We start from the raw sequence: 21,848 nt of genomic DNA on the forward strand, positions 1-21,848 counted from the left end.
TCGGCGAGCGCATCCACACACAACACTGATTTACGACAAGTGGGTGGAGTGGAGTTACATTTCATCCGGTTCGAATCGTATACTCTAAAGGTCTGCGTGTGTGCTGTGGGTTATGATTATTTATCTCTTATTGGTTGATCATACCGTTGTACTCGAATGTTCGTTGAAACAGAAGTTCGCAAAGAAGAGGAAAATATCGAAATCATAATGGAAAGAGAGTTCGTGTGTGTGTCTGTGTGGATAGATGTGAATAGCATAGGGTATATAAAGATGTCCAAGAACTACAACACGGATAGTAGCTGATAACTGAGTTAGAAGAGTTTGAAGAGAAAAAGATATATATAGAGAGACAGAGAGAGTAAGAGTAAGAGTAAATATGTGGGAGGATATATGGGTTGTATTGATTGATAGGCTTATTGATTTGCTTTACACACATATAGATGATTCCGTTTCTCAGATGACATCTGCCTGTTGTCAGGACGTCAAAGCCAGTTCTTAAGCTGTGTTCTAATATTGTACATTTCTAGGCAAAAATATTGAGCAAATTGAAGTCTTCCGTGGAAATTGCTTGGTATTTACAAATTGCTGTCTGTACTTGGGGAGAAAAAGTCTATAGAGAACTCGACTCTATGCATTTGTGTGTGTACATTTTGAATTATATGGATTCTAACATTTACGTATACAATCGAATCAATATTATTATTATTATTATTATTGTATTTAGTATGCATTATTATCGTTCAATGTTAAATCGTTTAAAATGGATATACATATACGCATGTATATTTATTTATGTATATAGATATATATATACGAGTTACGACTTCGATAGCAAGGACTATATAGACAATTACGATAATGTAACACAATAATAAACACCAATCACTGATTCACTTCAAGGGCTAATACAAATGCAAAACGAGGCTAGGATGATATGGCATACAGAAAAGAGAAAAACTAAAGAGTATACGCAAATGGAATTTCGGTTAATGCCAATCATCAGCTCTGACTTCACACTCACTTGGTCGACCTGCAAATTACACGTGTCCAATTCGTTTCTAGGTGAACCAAAGGAAACAATATCGAAATAATATACCCAAAATCGAATGAAACACGATTAAGCCGCGTCTTCGCTTTCGGAACTGAAGAAGAACGTGCAAATCAAACGAAAAGATAGGAGCTAAAGAATTTAGGTTCAAGATCAGGATGTACGAGTACGATACAGAGAGTAGAAAGTAGCAGAAGAGTAAGTTAATAATTTGGCGTTCAAATTCAGGATGTAGTATGGAAACTCACAACAAGATAGCATTTGGTAGTTAAGAGTACGCACATGATATAGTAGATACACTCAGAACAGTATTTTAAGTACGAAACAATTGATTGTATGTGGTACGATTCTCAAATACGATATCTGCAAAATGCCAATTCAAAGAACACAAAAATCAAAACTGGCAACTTAAAACGCAAATCGATGGGCGAAACGTAAACGTAATGAAACTAATGCATAACCCGGCACAACCCCCCGATTTCCAAGGGGGTGACGTCCTAAGTTACGTTTGAAAATTCGGGTATTACGTACTGAACTACGTAGACACGTCTAGGTCGAAAACGAAAAGGAAAAGGAAACTTAAACACAACAAACGCAAAATGAGTTGTTCGAGAACTAAAACATATACTTTTTGTTCTTTTTTTTTCCATATAAGCAATATGAGTATTTTAGTTAAAATTTTCTTGTTGATTTTTGCTTTTTTCAATTGTTGTGTGGGTGTGTTCCTGTGGCTGTTGTTGTGGCGGTGAGTGTTTGATCGATTGAATGTTTTGAATTTGGGCTGGGTGGATGATTGATTGATTGGCTGATTTTGATTGATGGCCTGGATAGTTCGACTGTACAAATGTTGCTGTGTTGTCACTGTTGTTCATGTGCCGTCCCGAGCTTGCCAAGCGGTCCCACCGGGCGTATGAGTAATATATTGTGTGTTCGCTTGAGTTGCTGATGATGATTATTGTGATTGGTGGGTAGGTTGGTATGTTGGTTGGTTGGTTGGTTGGATTTGCCATGTTTGTGGTGGCTTTGGGTCAGCGTTTCGTGTTGATGGCTTGTGTTAGATTGGTGTGTATCTATTGGGGTTTGTTTTTTTTTTTTTGGCAGAATCAAAATCAAATTTCAGCTACTTTTCCACACTCGCTTAACGTTTGGCATGAATGAAGCGCAAACTAAAAGTGATTTTTCTCATTTTGTATCATTTCATTACATATATTCGACTGCTCTTGGCAGAAATTTCATTTTGATTTGGTGTTTACTTTTGGAAACATAAATACTCGTTGTTAGTTGGTTTTCAATTTGAGGGTGACTTTAGGTTGTTGTTGTTGGCTTAAATTTATGATTGGTATTTTATTTTTGTGGTAGTAGTCTTATTGTAGTTGTTGTAGTAGTTTTTTATATAATTTTTGTTTTAATCAGTTTGTTGATTAATTGTTTTGAATTGATTGAAAGAAAATTTGGTTTGTCTCACCTTCGCCCTTTTTCATTTTTTAATGTGCCCCCATATTTGGCTCTTGTTCCAATCAAGTCTATAATCTCAGGTATACAACTTGCAAAAATCGCCTGTTTACAGTATGAAAGATAATGATGACAGTGAAGTATTTTTGTTCTATTCGTTTTGGATTGTTGTTAAACTTAAATAAAAAGCATTACACAAATTTCGTTTGACACAAGACAGAGACAGAGAAGGTGGCCCGAAGGATCAACAGAGAGGCACACAGATCAGATGGGTGGAGAGAAAGAGAGGTATGAGGGGACAGTATGGACGAAGGACTCGAAGAAGGACCCCTACAAGTACATGGCATCGTAAATCGGCAGCCAAGTGGATCATTTCGGATGTCTGATTGCTGTTTCGCTGCTGGTGGTTTTGTTCTGCTAGCTGTTGTTGTGGCTTTCACCAGACCAGACGCCATCGATATCAAATGTCTTTAATTATTATCTCCGACCGGAAAAAGGAAAATTAAGAACACAGTAAATAAAGTCAAATAAACAGAAGGTATGTAACAAATTGATCTTATTATCTTCATAAATCGATTGGCCGCTTCAGCGGCTTGCAGCTAGTTTCTTATGGCTCTAATGGTTTCTTGGGGTTACGTGTTGTGTGTGGTTAGAATATGGAAATACATATAGTTAACATACTCAAAGACTATGTGGTGGAAAGATTGTGCCTAGGAGTAACTCGGTGCCAAGCACACACGCACGCACATCGACGGAAAACTGGCTTTCGACTTTATCTTTGTGGTGGGCTTCTAAGTACGGTGCCTAAACTCAACTACGACTACTGAAATCGGGTGATTCTAACAGACTAGTCCGCACATATGTGTGTGAGTGTGGGATATCGTATCGGGTGGGAATCGGGTTGGTTTGGTTTGGAGATAGTTACAGATAATGTAAAGACATGATGCTGATACTGATACTGAGTACGATCAAAGGATACTGCAACTCTTTACTGATTACACGTATACAAATATCAATTTTCCTCTAAATGATGATCATCGTAAAAACATATTTTGGCGCAAAAAGGCGCCGGTTTCGTACTGGTTTCGTTTCGTTTCGTTTTAGTTTTATTTTTATTTTATGCGTGGCTGCGGCATACAAAGTGGGTGCAAGCAAATTAACGACTTTGAAATATAGATGATTAGATTGATTGATTAGGTTAGGTGTGGAATTAGTTTCGTATTGGTATGGGAAATAAATTACAAGTAATCGATATAGTATGTTGGATAAGTTGAGATTGCAAAAATTGTAATTGTAACTACTGCAACTTTAATTATGTATGTTTCGCATATAGTAACAAGTGGAAAACATATGGAAATCGTATCGGAAAATGAAAACTCTATGCGGGAACCAAAGCAGCAACTGGGTGTAAATGTGTTCCAACCGAAAATAGAATGAAACCAACGCACAAACAAACAATTTGAATTCAACGGAAATGCACGTAGGAAGAAGCCAGTAAAAAGAATAGGTTTAATTCTTACATATTTATATTGATTAAGCACTAGTTTTGGAGCTTAACACGAACTCAAAATCAATGACGCAGCTGAAGTTGCATAAAAACACGCAATAGTGGCTCTGGTCTATGTACGGTAATACTCAAAATCCAAACGCAAAATTAAACTGAAACCAAAGTCGAACTCAAAAATTACACATTTCAGATACAGCGAGTCTAGCCCTTTTTCAACTTTCGCTCGCCTGGGGAACACTTTCAAATACTTCTGTAAGTTATTTTCTGCAAAATGTATTGTCAGGTGGTGATCGTATACTGAATGAATAGCTTTGTTTGTTTGTTCTGTTGACTACCAAAAGATTGAAATGAGCATGCTTCAAATCGAACACAACAAATGCGGGAGCCCGTCAAGAAAACTTTGGTTAAATAGCAAAAAATCTGCATTAAATGTACATTAAAGATTTGTGAGTCGAAGGGGTAAAGCGGCCCAGAGATTTCGAACTTTAGACAGCAAAAAGTGTTGCATATCCACAGGCAACAAAAAGAAAAACATTGTTTTAGAGCCCCGGTACACAGGTTTTTGGCGATATTTCTTTGGTGTTTGAAGCAGTTTATGAATTGAACTATTTATCTCTCTAGCTAACAATAAGCCTAATGAAACGCACGCAAAAATGAAGCCATAGTTTCAAACAATAAGTATGTAATATGTGTGAACGACAACGAGAATTACAGAAGGATTTGACAAGTAATTACATAAATTATATCTCTTGCACGGAACAACATTATTCCATTGATTTTTGTGTAATTTTTGCCATGATTCTTTGAATGTGTTTCCTTTTTGTTTTGTTGGATAACTAAATACAGACACATGCCGCCAAGAAACCAATGCCTTTTGATTCCTAATTTTGATCTTTTTAGCTTTATGAAAATAACAAAACAAGAAATTATTTGTTGATTTTGGTTGCAAACCCTGGCAACAGTTTTCAGTTTATTCATCTGTTGACAGTCAGAGTTGGCATTTTTATGCAATTCCAGGTGACGTCGAAAAATGTTCAAGAGTAAGGTGAAAATTAACAAAACAAGGGAAAATAAAACAAAAGCTGTTGGTTCATTGACTAAAGTTAGGTAAAGAAAATTTTGTAATACAAATAGAATTCAAGATTCTTCGATTGCTGCGGTGTTTTTGGTATTTGTTTGCTTTTATAGTCATTTCTTGTTTATCTTATTATTTTCGTGTTGTATAGTTTTTTGGTATTTTCTCTTAGCGGTACAGCCAGCAACGTGTTCGTGTACCTTTTTCTAGGATCCTTGCTATATGTTCCACCATATTTGCTTCTTTGCGCAGCCAGTTCAGTGATTTCTGGTATCCAACTAGCGAAAACGGCCTAAATTCAACAACACACATACACATTTAGATTGATTGAGAGGTGCCAAAGGAGGATTCAGTTCAGTGGTTCAGTATGGCTGTATTTTAAATCGTTTGGTTTTCATTTCAAATGCCTGTTACTGTTCTGTTGGGCTAACAAATTCATGGTGTGTTAGTGTGTGTGTGGTTTTAAAAGAAATGGACAAAATTATTATGCGTACAATTTGTTGGGCACAAATCAACGACGACGTTGCCGCTGACGACGAAGAACAGTGCAGAATGGGAACCGCTCAACCCGCAATCAGGCTCTGAATCATACTCAAACTCGCACTCACAATCACATCGCACTCAGTCCTCTATTTACACCGATTCACGCACTCGTCACGCCACTCAATCCATCAGATACAGATACTTTAAGGCTAATTGTACATTACTTTACATGACTTCTCGCCACGAGTTCGCATTTAGTCAACGGAATCTATTTACTGTACTCTTACTTGGTTACATCTAATAATTTACATTTGTAGTTTACAATTCACAAAGTGCTGGGGCCTAGACAAAGACAATTTTAGAGTTGAAGATGTTCGTCTCGATCGCATCTGGAAATCGTTTTGTAGTGCGCTAGATATTACGCTATTGAAATACCGTACTTTGTACAATCCTAGTTACGTTTTACTATGAATATTTGGGGGTAAGTACGCTGCAGATTCGTCGGATTCAATATGTTAGTGGGGTGATGAAAAGCAATACTTCGGTCCACCGAATTTCCAAGGCAGTCCCATCCACAAGTTCGAAATTGGGAGAGGCCTTTTGGGTGAACTTCACTATACGTTAATGGTTCAGCGAGACTGACAAATGTAGTTACGTTTTATAGGAATAAAAGGAAACATGAATTGAAAAATACATATTGCTAAATATGTGACTTGAGTTTGCTCTCTTCGAAAAAATACGATTCAATTTACGTGTTATGGCTTTGGATAATAAATTACTTTTATCAATGCGTGACCGATGCTATTTTTGGGACTTGTGTTGTATATGTTTTTAAGTGGGGGCTCTATAAATCTGTGTGGGATGCGGTACAACAATGCGCCTAAATAGTTTGCACAAATGCTTTAGGATATCGAAATAAATATATATGAACCTTGAACTATTGCAAATTGATAAACGCATATCTTGTATAATAACTCTGGTGTTAATACGGAACGTTTAAAGCATGGCAAAGTATAAAGTGTCAAACGATAAGATTTTGAGTCCGAATGGGTATTCTGGAGACAAAATTCAAAATTAAAATGGGCAAAATGAACTCACGTTTGCCTACAAAGTGAATTATATATGATAGACATTGCCAAAGAGTTCAATAAAAAAGTGTAACGAAACGAAATAAATCAAGGAAAACGCAAATACCAAGGAAAATAAACAAATAGAACCGAAAAACAAAACCTAAGTAAATGGAACATTAAAATGTTTAATGACTTGTACAAATAGATCAATGTGTGTTCGAATCCGATTGATTGTCTCTGACTGCGAGACTAAAAAAATGCCAAAGTAGAATAAATAAACATAAAAACCCAAAGTACAAATCGTAAAGATAAAATTGTACTTTACTTTTATTACTTGTTTGATGATTTATCAAATGTGATATCTGTTTCGGGTTTTAAAATACTTATTTATCAAGGATCAAAATAGTTTAAAAAACGGACGACTTAAGAGCCGGCTGGACTACTAATTGATGCGGGTAAGTCAACTGTATATGCGATCTTACAGATACAATGAAATTAGGGAAACAAGGTGAAAGGGTAACAGACTAATTAATTTATCGACTTTAATCAATATCAAGAATTAGTGATTTATCTAATTGTAGTTTCACTTTACCCTAAAAGGGGTAATCAATACTAAAATGTGTGTTCTTTACAAAAGTTTTCTTTTGTAGATCAACCAAACCTAGCACTCGAAATTCGACAGAACTGTTCTTTAAAGTCTTAATTATAGTAGGCCTCAACATTTGGTAGATCCTTACTGAATGCATTTACATATGCTCTTTGCTTTTATATAGTTTCATATAATACTGTTAAGTTTATTGCGATTTATAACTTTTGGTGGATTATTTTAGAATGTAGTTGGTGTTTTTCACATCGAATGCGATTAAAATGTTTTTTTTTTTGGGTTTATTATGGTTTTTATAGACTACCTCTTTCCGTGTTCTCTTTTCAGTTCACCGCCATACTTATTGCCACTACCGACGAGTTCAATTATCTCCGGTATACTGCTGGCAAACATTGCCTAAAATATTCCATCGAACACGAGATTAACAAAAATCAATTCAGCAAAAATATATGTACTGGTTAGGAGATATAAGTGATTGTGTCTTAGGCTTAGTCTAGTTGTTATTATTATGTTTCAATTACTGGCACCTGGGCACAATGGCAAACGGAAACGCAAAAGACTCATTTAAGTGGGTTCGAAGTCAGGCCAGGACATTCACACCCAAAGGATATAGCTAAACCTAAAAGCGTTTGGATCGGTCCATTGGTTACACAAATATGCGGCAGCCAGCATTAAAGCATGCAAGAACATTAACTTTCGGTTATATCGTGGATGTATTCGTAAAGCTCCTGCTCTAACCGATAGATCAGATTAGATCCCTAGAAATGTCCTGACTCTTGGCTGTGTGTGGGTATTTCTGGTGTTTGGTGTCTACAAATCTTCCATTACAAAAACCAAAGCAAATCGAAAGCTTAAACTGAAAAGTGATAAGGTAACTGCATGCATAAGAATCGGTTAAGGGAGAAAGTATCGAATGGATCTGCGTGAACGGATGAGTCGAGTGCGCCAGCTGCTGACGGCACCCGAGTATATCTTGTGGATATCGAACGGATATATAGTAGATATATCCGGCCGTGTGTGTTCGTGTGTTCTTGGATTCTTGTGTTAGAGGTAAGGTAAAGAAAACGCGTTAAGCTTGGGTGATGAGGTAAGCTAACGAAACTTTGGAGGGATAAACGCAAATACGAAACTCAGCCGCAAGGCCTCAAATAAAGTTCCATAATTCAAAACTTGTGCAGCGGTATTAAGTCGTTCTATGTATTTACATAACGTGGCATGTACATAGTAGAAATGCAATTAACAAATGTTTTGAGTATTAGGTCTAAAGTTACGTAAGAGAGGTCAAAGGGCCAGGGGTCAACGCATGGTTACTCTATGGTTACGGCTAAGAGAGTTCAAATTCAGTATCGATTATGGAGTGTAGAGTATAGAGTATAGAGTATAGAGTATCGAGAGTGCTACACTCTGGCTAGTACTGATACTAAAACTGATACTGGTACTGATACTGATACCGATACTTCATACTGGTCTTGATTTCGCTACTCAACTATGGTTTCTGAGCACAACTGTACTAGTAAGTAGTAGATTAGGCGGCAACCAAAACTTAAATCATTCACACACTTCAGCACTTCCAACCCCGCTGTGGCCTTGCCTAAACTCAATGGGCATCGAGGCGGACAAAGATAGGAGAGAGAAACATTGGCTACATCTGGATAAAATAGTATATACGTACTCGGTTAGAACTAAAAGAAGGCTTAGACTTATCGGTATGTCTGCTGTGTGTGTTCAGACGGGTATTTGTTTTTCATTTATTTGTGGTTTCTGCACTGCGTGTGCTTTTGCTTTTACTATTGCTTTTGCGAACTTACCAAGCCGACGAGCAGAAAGAACACGAGAAATGTTCTTCCCAGGACAGTCTCACAGTAAACGTCACCATATCCTACCGTTGACATGGTCACAATTAGGAAATAGACACAGGTCCAATACGATAAACGATGAGCATTATTAAAATCCAGCGGATCGCCAGAGTTCTCCAGCTAAATTTTAAGTAAATGCAAATGCAATTATCAGCCGCATGAGCGGATCCATCCTTGCTGTTTGACACTCCATAAACACATCGATACAGATACATAAACATATTGTGTGGCGAATCGGACGTGCCCGGTTTTGGGCTCTGTAGCGGGCTGCAACGCGGCGTATGCGTGATATTCGGGACTGGCTCCTTGCACACACACTGCAAACCCGCCACAGAGTCACCCACACACAGGCACAACCCATCCCGCGTGTGTATGTAAATCGAGTGTCGAGTGTTTGTGTGAGTGCGTGTGTGTGTTTCTACATACCAGATGTATAATGCCCGCTGCTGTTAACCACACGGATATAAAAATTGATACTAGTTGAGCCAAGCGTATGGAGCTCGATGTTTTTAGTACGTTTAAATATTGTAAAATATCTGGAACAGTCATGAGACGTAGCGCTCGAAGAAATCGAAGACCTGTTCGCGATAATACACAAATGCATACAGATACAGGCGATGTTTCATGTAGAGTAAGGCACATTGCATGCATACAAATCGATCAGGACACTTTGTGGGTATTCGTGTGTGGCTGTTACGGTATTCAATTGTAGTTGTGTGTGTGTGTAAGGGGATATCAATCTTGATCAACACCGATTTGTATGCATATAACATTTTTGGAATTTCATTATGATAGGATAATTTAATAGGGAGTGTTTCGCTTACCGATCCATGTTCGATCTAAATATATTGATACGAAGGACGGGGGTATTGTAAAATAATCTACAAAACTGTACATTTCTAACATAAACCAAAGCTTATCGGACGCCGCTATGAACTGTAAGGAGATTGTCAGATTGAAAGAACGAAAAAACGAAAGAATGTTTAAGAATTTCTCGCATAAACCAAAACTTCAAATCATCATCGCTCCAACCAATTGATTCAAATAATTGTTAAATCAACTCAGTGTGTGCGCTAATGTGGTTAGTGTGTCAGTTTCGGTGTCTGTCTGTCTGTTTTGGCCGTCGGCAACTTACTCGTATAAAAAAGTAAACCATAAAAAATATATTGAATGCGAGATCGATCTGTTGAGTAATGTTATTACTCCACTTTTGGCATCTTTCGACTTCTTCGCTAGATGCATCAACAAAGTATATAATGAGGGATGCAATGCTGAGTATAAATACGAGTACGACCTGGAAAATAAATGGTAAAACATATATAATTAGACGTCTATTGTGTATAATGGATAATATTTAAGGTCTTTGCTTTTCATAAAGGGTTACAAATGAATTATTGTTACTCAACGTTCCATCTATTGTGTATTGTAATGGAAAATATTTAAGTTCTTTGCTTTACATAAAGGGTCACAAAGGAATTATTGTTACTCAACGTGGCATAAGTTATTCAACTTAATTTAATAACTCATAAATTTATGGGCTCTTACATAATAAACCCACACACAACAGCCTCCAAATATGAACAGCTGCTACATTTCTGTTCCATAAATCACGGCCTTGTCAGATGACAACCACATTCGAACGCTCCATTGAACTTGTTCACTCCAAAAAAAAAGGAAATTGGAAAAGCGAAAGGAAAAGGAAAAGGCGGGCCAAGGGAGAAAAGATAATCGGAAACGGACCCTACGAGAGGAAAAAGAGGAAGCCGCAGTAATGTGCATTTTTAATTGCACACTTTGGCACAGGCCACGGACTTCGGTTCTCCGGATCACTTGATTCATGGGGACAAGACGACGTCCGGCCTGAAAATACACGAATGCTGGGGCAATTAGTCGGGCACCCCGTTGATAAATCTGCGGCAGTCATGAAAGTTTTACAAGGTAATTTCGGAGGAAGTGCAGCCAGAAGGGGCGGGGCGTTGCACATTTGAGGGGAGGTGGTTAAATGTCAGGGCTGCTTGCCAACAAACAGAATAGCGGCCAAACGAGGTAGTTCAACTTCAACCGACTGCACTTTATTTTATATATGTTATATAGTAAATTCTATATCGTATGTCTGCCTCCGTACTTAATGCCAATATAATTGTAATTGTTGGAGCTATCGTTTCGTAATTACGTGGATAATCGAAAGCGAAGAGCCCAAGAAGAGAACGAAAAACTAAATTTGGCACGGGCCGGCACGCAAGCTATTTACTTAGGGCCATAAATTGAAATGTCTTGGCCCGGGCTGATTACTCATTATTCTTGCTCTGCGGCTTTCTGTTGGCATGCAAATTACATGCCCCTCGGCCCTTGCCAACCACCACCAAAAAAGGCAAACTTACACACAATCTCCCCCTTTAGAAAGTTGTTAGTTGCGCAATAAAGTTCTTGGTAGCACAGAAACTTTGCTAATATCAGAAACCAGACAACAATTTCCAAGTAAATTGCAAAGACTTTTCTCCGTCTCTGGGATTGAGTATACGTCGTGTGGTGTCAGGCAACTGACATTTTCATTAGCCGCCCTGATCCCCAAGAAGCCGAAACGGAAACCTAATGAAAGTCATCTGACGTCACGGACAGGAGGTAATAAATGCAGGTTCCAATATGGCCACAATCTCCTCTGACGTCTTCACTTTCACTCCGCCCGATGAACCTGTTCCGCTCGATGGCCGGGATGCGGAAAACTGGGTCAATCACTCAGGGCAGCTGAGTTCTACTCGCAAAGAGAAAAGCACTTAAGCCCTGCCTGCCATCAAATTGCATCATCGCGAACTTGGAATCTGGGTCACGACGCGAGAAAACACGTGTCCCACTCATAACATTTTCAATTCGATTTGCTCGCCCTCTGCAAACAGCTCCAATGCGATTTGTTCTGGCCATATCGTTGCGAATACAGCAATCAATTTAAGAGCCAGCCAACTGCCGGCAGTTTAATGGCCTCGACTGCAGAGGGAAAAATAATCTATGGGAATGACAGATGGACTTCTAATTTAGATTTAAAAAAAAAACTATCTGCCATTGTTTTGTGGCTAAATCCATAGGCAACTACAAACTATATAAAAAACATATTCTTGGATGCCAAAGACTGCCTTTTAAAAAGACCTCATAATTTGTATTTGCGTGTAGCAATCACTTGAAAACGTAATACTCTCTAATTTTATTTTTTAGCCTTTGCAGCACTTGCATTTATGGCGTGACCAAGTGCAATGAGGATGAGGGTGTTGGGGTGGTAAATGCTGGGATTTAAGCTCTTGCAACCGATTTCCGCATTGGAGTCGCGACGCGGATTCCAAAGCCAATTAGTGCGGTGCAGCAGGGCTTCAATCCGATTAGGATTGCACGGAGAGTTCAATAAAATCGAAGCGAAAAGCAGTAGGGAAATATCATATAATAAACTGGAGCATTTCGGAGAAAGTACACAAAAAAGGAGAAACAGCAGGCACAAATTATGTAATATCCAAATGGCAAGCCATTCATTTTGCCAGCCACAATAACAACGCCCAACAACAAGGATAAACAACACAAAAAGGGCGAAAGGGCTTTACAAAAACATCTGCAGCTGAGTATAGAAAGGAAAGAAAATTCGACGCTGTCTGCCAAACAGCGAAGCCAATTGGCTGCCAAAGCCTGGCACACAACTACGAATGTATGGCTTATACTCTGCCTGGTAATAAACATTCACAACCAACCAACCAAACATCTAAAAAACCCAGTGGGTGAAAGTGGAAATGTGCGCGCTGTTTCATCGATTTTCCTTCTGATAGCATTTCCTTTGAAGCGGCTGCTATCCTGGCATTTGCCATATTATTTACTGTTATTTGTTGTTGTGGCTCCTGGGCACCCCCTTTCCCCCTCAAGTGAATCCCACCCAGAAGCATATGCATACATCATTTCTTGGGGCCCGTTTCCCGTTATTAGCTGAAAGTCCCTCTGCGAAACTATCGATAAACATGCCAGACATGCGGGGAAACGACGACCCACTCGGCGGGCGGTCGGAAAATGGGAAAACGGGAAAATGTGGTCTACATGTGAACATGGTAATAGTCCTCCTCGACCGCTGTGCAATTGTGTGCCAGTTGACAAGGAGGCAGCATTGAACTGCCAGGCGATGATAGTGCCTGGTCCAAGGATAAATGTTCCGCATTTGACCCCTTGCAATCGGCCACAGCTTGTCAGTTTTGTGGGACAGGCCATGTCCTTGACTGCCAAAGATTGCTTTTCGCCCATTCGGCTTGCAAACAGCCAATCAAACTTCACTTGTTACCAAGATTATCGCACACAGGAAAATTACATTCAGCCGAATTTATATAACTTCAACCAGCTTATGCTGAATAAAGTTAACAAAAATCTTTGGAGACTGATTAGAATATAATTTAAGTCTTTTAGCAACTGCTAATAATTCAATCTCTAAAAAAAAGTTGAATTTCATTATTTATTTCATTATTTCTAATCAAAAATAGACTTGTTTGTAACCTACATGGTGGTGGGAAGTCAACTCGAGGTCTAATTGAGGTCTTCTAATTGAAATGAATTTTTTTCTATGTATCAAAATACCTTCGAAGAAATTTCCCAGACAAATGCAAATATCCAGCGGTTAAGCTCGCACCCAAAGTGTCGGCAACTTCAAATCAAGAAATGCTTATCGAAGGCATTACCCACAATGCCCAATAAGACCCACTAAATAGCCCCTGAGCCTGCTTGAGTAATTAACTAACGCAAGTAAATGGATGGGCGGTGCGCCATGACGTATGCGTAATATTTGGACAAACAACCGATTTCAATCGGTGTATGGTAAGGGGTGAGGCGGCAGTCCACAAAACCATTGAAGTTAATTCCTACGCAGCCAAAGTGTAATAGAAAATACCCCGAAATCCAACCACCGCCCGGTCAATTTGTGCTCATGTATTTATTGTACATGGAAATGGCACATTTACTTTGCTGCTTCCGCTGTTGACACGAAATGGTTCCCCCGCATTCAGCAATTGCAGACAAATTATACACGCAAGTGGCAGCGAATGGGGGCGAATGTTGGCCGAAACTCTTCCAAATGCAAGGCGATGGCACTTTTGCCAGCTGCAGCCATGGACAAGGACACGTCAGCCATACATCCAGTGTATCTCTGAATAATTCAGTGGGTTTAGCAGGCTAAGAGCTGGCACTTAAAGAAATTACTATTCAATTCGAATTGGTAATTCACATTGATTGGAAAATGAAAACACATTTAATGATGTGCTTAAATATATGGATCATTAACAATCAATATGACATTTTAAAGATTTTATTTGCAAAGCTATTTTCAAAATTGTGCAAGCTATGATACAAAAATATTTTAAAAATTATATTAATTTGTATGTTTACTAACAGATATATATGAAACAGATATATAGGTACAAAAATTGATTATTTACTTGAGTAACACTATAAAAAGAGCCCATTAAAATAACTAAGGAAATCTATGTAATATTATTTAATACACAATGAAAATGGTATGTGGCTTTCAAAATCTTGGCAATCTTAAATTGATTTTGTAATGTCTTTCGATTTATAAATATTATTCAGTGCATGGTTATTTGTACCGTTCCATACTTGTTACTAAATGCTAATTGGTCTGGAAAAATTCGACCATATGCAGGGCCAAGAAAAGGAGTTCGAGAACCAAACAAAGGGAATTCATAAATGATAAATGGGAAATGGACAAGGATTACTCACCAAAATTCGACCAGTTGTTGTTTGACCCGAGATAAGCTCTCCAGCCCAGTCTTTCGCTTCTGTCATAAAGGTGCCCTCGAACTCCTGTTTGTTGCGGGAGGCCTTCTGCTCCTTCTGCTTGGGGTCGTTGGGCCCCAGGTCCGGCTCCTTGCGGCAGCAGATGAACGCGAAGGCTCGCCATAGTAGCACCACGAGCAGGCCAGCAAGGAATGTAAAGATGCTGGACAGCAGAAAGCACCAGTACTTGCGCACCTTGAGACAATCATCGGCATCGAATGGTGAATCTGTTGGATCGTCGGCCAATGATTCGACAGTGCTTTGATCACACCCCGACATCCCCTGCAATAAAACAGGAAACAATTAGCTCCGTTGGCTGGCAATTAGCTAACTAAATTTAGCATAAATCAATACGATAACTGGCGGGAACTTTGTTTACGTCATACACTTGACATTTAGAATCAGCGGAATGGTTTCTATATGGAAGCACTCGTACATATAGAATATTTCTCAACTTGGCGACGCTGGCAAATGTAAACAAAGTGTGCCTGGCCAAGGGTGCGCGAAATGAGTTCATAAATAAATGTCTTTAGTTTATTTGGCCGACAAAAGTTTTTATTTGTACACATGAAGAAAGCGAAACGTGCTAAAAATTTACATTATTGTGTAATAGAATATGAAAGTCCAGATAGAATTTTATAACCCAAAACATTTCACTTATAAATGTACTTTATATATTATTTTTATGACAATACGGTGGTCGAGTTGATCAGGTTGTAGAGATTTTAAAGTAAACTAAAATAAGTAGGAAGCAATAATCAAATTAGCTCATCAATGAGTGTAATTTTAAATTTAAGTCTAGATTTACTTTATTTCAGAACTTATTAAAGACTTTGATTGAGTAGTACTTTTTATTTACATTTCCTTTTGCTCTTTGATGTTTTATTGTTGGCTATTAACCAATGTCTTGATGCTTTATTTATTTGAATTTAATGTGGTCGTATTTGGAGCACTATTCTTCATTACTTTGAGTACATTTCATATTAAATAGGGAATATTATTTGGTAACTAAAAGTTTATTTATTGTATTGTACAAGCTTTAAGACCAGTTCTCTCTGTACACGGGTATATACTACTTCTGTTAGCAATTCTGCTTACATTTGTCAATGTACTGCTGAAATTGGTGCCGATCAAACCGCTTGCCATTTTGGCTGTTTACATTGCGACACTGGCACACAAACGCTGTCGAATTAATATTGCTGTGATATTCAGGTGGCGTTCAAGTGCATACGAGTACCAGAATCCGAAAACCGAAATCCGAAAGCTGAAAGCCAAAAGCCTCACAATGCGAAGCGGAACGAAAACTTGGCCCGCCTTTTATATGTATTATAAATAGCACCAAACAAATCTGTTATTTTTAAAGTGATCTCCGCCGAGACACGCACAGCGACACGAGCGGCGACAAAAGTGCTCATAACACTGGGCAAAGGCCGTCGAGATCGGTGTCTATAGCCGATCTATCCTTTATACTTTTCGGGCCGTAGCCTGCATTCACTGGGGATTTATGGGACACAACTCTCGGCCAGAGGCCAACGCACTCGCTCGCTGGTGAATCACTGCACAAACGCATGTGAGTTTGCAATTCGTACGGGACTGAGGGATATATATAGCGGAGGCGTATATGCTGTTATATATGGCGGATGTCACACACGACGCGGCACGCACGCGATTTGGGGCGACTCGACTCGAGTCGAGGTGATGTAGAATGGAAAGGAGGCACCGAGCGAACCGCACAACTGGCGTCCACCAACTGAACGAGCCGTTTTCCAATTTTTCCCCGCCGACGACGACGGCGTTTCCAACGACTGCCAAGAACCAAGAGCCAACAGCCATCCCGCTCCTATCTACATATATCTCCTGGGGCTGAACTCTCTCCGTCCGGCTCACCCACTCTCCGGCCGCCTCGCGCCATCTCTCTCGCTCTCCGGCGGACTGCGGCCATTCGGCTGACCGCGAAAAGTGTCAGGACGGGCGACAAACTTGAATTTAATTAAAAGGCAACGCAAAGACAAGGGAAATTCAATTGGGTATTGGAATAAAGAGGATATACCCTCACGAGAGGGTAACTGTGAACTTTAAGGGGCACTTGCAGCAAGGATTCTAAGGACTTGAGTGGCTAAGTCTTATTAAATACTTTCACGTACAGAAAAGAATTTACCGTGTGTTTTTGCAAGAAAGAAACACAAATGGTTTTAAAAACTGTAGTTGTCCCTTTCTCAAAACAAACAAAAATACAACCCAATCTTCATACATATTTCTAGTTAACACAGTTAAAATCTATTTCGTAATTTGAATAATTAAATAAAGTCCTTCTTTTAACTATTTTTAATTTATTTTATCATTTATAAAAAAGATTAAAATATCTAAGTGATTCATGTAACTTTAATATAATATAATCTTTAAAATTTATTTCAGATGTAAATATAAATATTATATGTATTTGTTGTTAATTTGATTATGTGATAAAAAATTAATAATCCTATTATGTGTTGTTTTAGGAACTTATTCAATTGTTATCACTCAAAGTTTTCAACTTATTAATTTAGGCGCAACGTAGACTTTTGCAAATTTTGGTAATACCCTTGGAAAGGGCAGCTAGCATGTTATAGAATGCTTTGCATGTGTGTGTTGCCTACAATGAATTATTGTTACAACAAGAAAAACAACGGCAGGCCGAATATAAATAAATAAATTATGAGTTTGCTTCTCTTCGTTTTTGTTTTGTCTCTTGCTTTGTGCTCTGCGCCTACACACACACTTTTTGCATTCCTTTCTGTGACCCCACGGTCCCCGGGCAACACTCGTCCCCAAAAGGAGGGTGGCATATTGTGGGGTGGATGGGGGGGTGGCTGGTTGGTCAGGTGGTCGCGGGGGCGGCAGGTTAACGGGAACGTTAACGTTACTGCTATTGCTACAGTTAACTCGGGCCAGTCACGCCATGCCGCCAGTTAGCTGTCGTTTCATAATTTACGCGCTTTGTTTGCTATTTCCTGCGGGGGCAGCCGTGGTAACAAGTTGGCCCAGTTTGTTTGCACATGCCACTATTTCCACTATTTCCACTGGCCATAATTGCTCATCGTCCCTTAGCCCTCGCATGCCGGCACTCGCCTATCCTCATCATGCTCATCATAAGCCAACGGCGTGCATTTTATTTATAGTTTTTATTCAAGTATCTTTTTCTCTATTTTTTGCGATGCTTGGGCGGTTAGGTTCTCCGCTTCATTGCATTTACGCAATTATAAATAGAGAAGCAGAGAAAAATTGTTATTCAATTAAATTTGGTTGACTATTTTAAGCACCTTTCACCTTGAATTTAAGCGGTGTCACTGCGTATACGTAATATTTTTGAAATTAAAAATCCGTGCAAAGGATTACAAGTGCAAGTTAAAGGTTAAAAAATCCATCCAATGCAAGACACCTTTCACCTTTTAAGGGTTATCAAGTTAAAATCTAAGAGTTTATGAATGTTTCCCTTAAAGGAACTTTTGACCTTTTGACTACTTCGAAGAACTTAAGGACTGAATAAATATTGGTGTTTCTAAGTTTAAAAACTGTGGCGTGGGTATGTTATTAAAAAGGAAATACTCTAACGGAATTTGATTGAATTTTAAAATGGTATAAAGTTTCTTTTGAATAAACACATGGGCACGTTTTCAAACAAATTACACTTTGCTTGCCTTGCTGTGTATTTGGATTAACTTCCGAGCGCTTTCATCGATCCAAGCGAAAATGCAGTGGCGTTGAATGAATTATTTATAACATGAGACTAGAAACACTGCTCGTTCGTTTTTAACCCAAAACGGGGAATACTTCTCGATTCGGTGGAATCGTCTTAACTGGCCCAAAGATACTGGTAAGCGGGCCACTAATGAATGCGGGTGGAACAGATAGCGAACGATATAAATTATGCCACCAGTCCGATTTCGCTGTCATTCCTGGGCCAGAAACCAATCTAACGGATGAAGTCACACGGCTAGCAGCGGCATGATAATAATTTACATTGCGAACTATCGATTTTGGGGGCGTGGGAGAGCCCCTGACCAGCACTATATCTTGACGCATGTCCGTCAAAGAGAAACGCTCGAAAGGCAGGCCGCAAAGACAACTGAGACAACTGACGAAGCTGACAAATACCCTTCGACTTTTTGAGAAATTTATGGCCAGCTCTTGGCCCGCTGATTGGGGCCGTTGATTGCCGGCCACTGGCCACTTTTCCCCTGTTTTCCCTCCATTGGACATTGGCCAAGGCCAAAGGGCTTAGGCTGCACTTGGTCGGTGAGTGTTCTCTATTCTGTGTTCGGTGCTCAGTGTGCCACTTTCTTAAAGGTCACGCGAGCCATTTCGAATGGGTGGCCAAAGTGATGGGAATCCCATTTATTAAATGAAGCGAAACGAATTCGAAATGGAGAGCGCAGCGGGGTTACAAGGAACAAGGGATCACGTTGTTAAGATTAGATTACACTTCCACAAAAAGTTTCTTTAAATGCAAAGATTATTTTTGAGGCATGTCATCTATCAAATCATAAAGATAAATGTCAACTTATTCCGCCAGAAAGTAGAAAAGCGTTTGTACAAAATGTTTAGAAACATTTAAATAAGATTTATACAAATTACATAAATGCATCGATAAGAATATTTACATTATAAAGCAAAATGTTTTTTTGTTTATATTTAATTATAATACAGTCCCCTATGGAAATTAATTCTTTGAGCAAATATTTTTTCTTTATGATCGACCAATGCTAAATGTTTAAAACAACAGGTTCAGCCAAGGGGTCATTGAAAATGTGTTTCAAATGCAATTTAAATTGATAAGGACAGGGGCTAAGATCATTGCAAAATGTAGAATGAAGGCAATTGATAAGGACGGTACTGGTACAACCACTGAATATTGATGGAAACTATCAATGAAAATATCAAATGAAGGCTTGATTGACGGACGAGCTGCAGATAAGGCAATCCCAGTGCTCTCTATGGCTTTTGGTGGAACCACTAACGTGATTTCTACGATCTGATGGTCTTTCGCAAGCGTGGCGTATTAATTTGCGGGTTCACGAACGACATTAAGGGCTTTACCTTTGGGGTGAGTGGAGGATAGAACGGTGGCAGTTCGTGGCAATTGGGACACCAGCTGGCCATGTTTGATGGATCGTTCCGGGCGGACCCCTCGATGTGGTCGTGGTCGCTGGGGGTTTCGACGTGGTTCTTGTGGCTGCGATTGCTTTCCCCTCGCTATCCGTTTTCATATTCGCTTTCTTTTGGGGAAAGTGTTTGTGGTGGCGATGGTGTAATCGAATTGGAATCGTGTTGGGTGGGTGGGTGTGCTTGTTTGGAGGGCAGGTAGTACTCACCTAGTACTGGCTAAACCACCGAGGCAGGGCTCCAGGGCTGCCAACATTCACACGCTCCAATCGCACATCAATGTGTAGACGATGTGTGGTCGCTGCAGCTCGCCAATTTTGCACGTGGAAATTGTGTGGCTTTCGTTTTCCTATGTCGCTGATGGTATTCCCTGGTTATTTCATAATTGCATTCATTGTGTTTAGAACGGTGTTATCGGCTTCATTGACCTTATCAGTTTCATTGTGCGTTTGTTTGTTTGTTTCTTTGTAATTTTGATCGATAGTTTGCTTTGAATTTGAATTGGAATTTTGTTAGTTTAGAAACTGCGCTTAGTCACACTGCTCATATTTCCTTCAACGATTTTTCTGTTTGCCTACGAAATTTTTCCCTGTGTGTTAAGCTGCAAGAGATTTATGGAGTTGAGCGATACATTAAATAATATTTAAATTGCCAGGCCACCGACGACCGCGGTAATTAATTATATTTTTAGTAAAGCTGTCAGCATTATTTGTGTTTTAATTTTTTAACGACCTCCGGAATTTGTCATATTTAAATCGTATATATTTGTTTTTTTTGTGAGAGTCCCTGTTTTAGTTTTTATTCGGCTACTGCGGGTTTTCACATATACAATTTAATGGGAAGTTTAATAAAATTAATGTTATTTCACCCTTTTCCCCTTCCCGGAAAAACAACGCTGCCAAGTAAATAAATAAATAAAGATGCGAAGCAAGCTTCAAAGCAAAATCAGCAGCTCTCGGTTTCTTTTAATTCTCAGTTCTCCGAGAATTCTCTGAGAAACTCTCTCAATTTCTCTCTCCATTTCTCAGTTGGCTGTTGGTGGATTGGCGATTGCGCTGTAGAGCGAATCCGAAAATTGTCGCAAGAGAAAGCTTTTCCATTGTATGCGAACGTGGGACATGAATTTTGGTTAAGCATACGCAATGTGGTACTGAATACCAGATAGTTATAAAGTATTTAATTTGTTATTTTTAAAAGGGTTTCCCAGGTACTTTTAATGTAGTATTTGAAGAAGAAAATGCAAATCCTTAGTTGAATTATTTTCGACTATCCAGATTAGCGAGGCTCTGCTGTCCTGTGGCTTCGTCCTTTCGCCAGCGGCATGTCGTTGAAACGGAAACACACTGCCCTAGTTTTTAGTTTTCCTTCGTGTCACACACACACACTCACTAGCTCGCAGGACACACACTTTCGTGCGCTTAACAAGCTGCCTAATGCGCCTGCAAACAATGGAAGCAGGACAAATGCCGAGTCAAATGAAAGTTGCATTTTCATAATAAATAAGCTGGCGACACAATTTCCCACGGCACGCCAACGAGCAGGAAAATGGGAATGGGAATGGAATGGAATGGGTAAATGGGTGAATGGGGGCTTCACTGGCGAAGGGGAAATGTAAACAGAGCTTAGTCCTTCGTCCTGGCCGCCCATTGAACTCGCCTGAATTCGGATTCGGGGGCTCCGTTGGCAGTTTGTAGGTATCTGCGTATCCTGGCGCTCGCACACACACACACACACTCTCCAATGGATTCGGCCACTGACTGACTGACACACATATACCAAGGCATACGATACACGAAGGACAACGAG

The 21,848-nt window shown here is 39.4% G+C and overlaps 1 protein-coding gene across 44 annotated transcripts in view; it reads right to left on the reverse strand.

Moving 5' to 3' along the window:
* Window positions 1-21,848, reverse strand: part of LOC108046554 (calcium-activated potassium channel slowpoke) — a 47,438-nt gene that overhangs the window by 23,745 nt on the left and 1,845 nt on the right. For 22 of the 44 annotated variants that reach the window (XM_017126280.2, XM_017126324.2, XM_044458390.1 and 19 more), the window contains 8 exons: window positions 20,252-20,643; window positions 19,977-20,155; window positions 14,844-15,182; window positions 10,231-10,389; window positions 9,920-10,031; window positions 9,522-9,673; window positions 9,048-9,215; window positions 7,544-7,635 (listed from right to left, as the gene is read on the reverse strand). In XM_017126280.2, coding sequence (XP_016981769.1) covers window positions 7,544-7,635; window positions 9,048-9,215; window positions 9,522-9,673; window positions 9,920-10,031; window positions 10,231-10,389; window positions 14,844-15,182; window positions 19,977-20,039 — 1,085 coding nt within the window. In that variant the 5' untranslated portion in view covers window positions 20,040-20,155; window positions 20,252-20,643. Of the gene's footprint in view, window positions 1-2,513; window positions 2,606-5,282; window positions 5,375-7,543; window positions 7,636-9,047; window positions 9,216-9,521; window positions 9,674-9,919; window positions 10,032-10,230; window positions 10,390-14,843; window positions 15,183-15,998; window positions 16,654-19,976; window positions 20,156-20,251; window positions 20,644-21,848 lie in introns of those variants that run through there. The other 22 variants (XM_017126319.2, XM_017126316.2, XM_017126306.2 and 19 more) reach the window with 9 other exon arrangements.

Source organism: Drosophila rhopaloa, unplaced genomic scaffold (genome assembly GCF_018152115.1).
Source record: "Drosophila rhopaloa isolate 14029-0021.01 unplaced genomic scaffold, ASM1815211v1 contig_167, whole genome shotgun sequence".
NCBI lineage: Eukaryota > Metazoa > Arthropoda > Insecta > Diptera > Drosophilidae > Drosophila > Drosophila rhopaloa.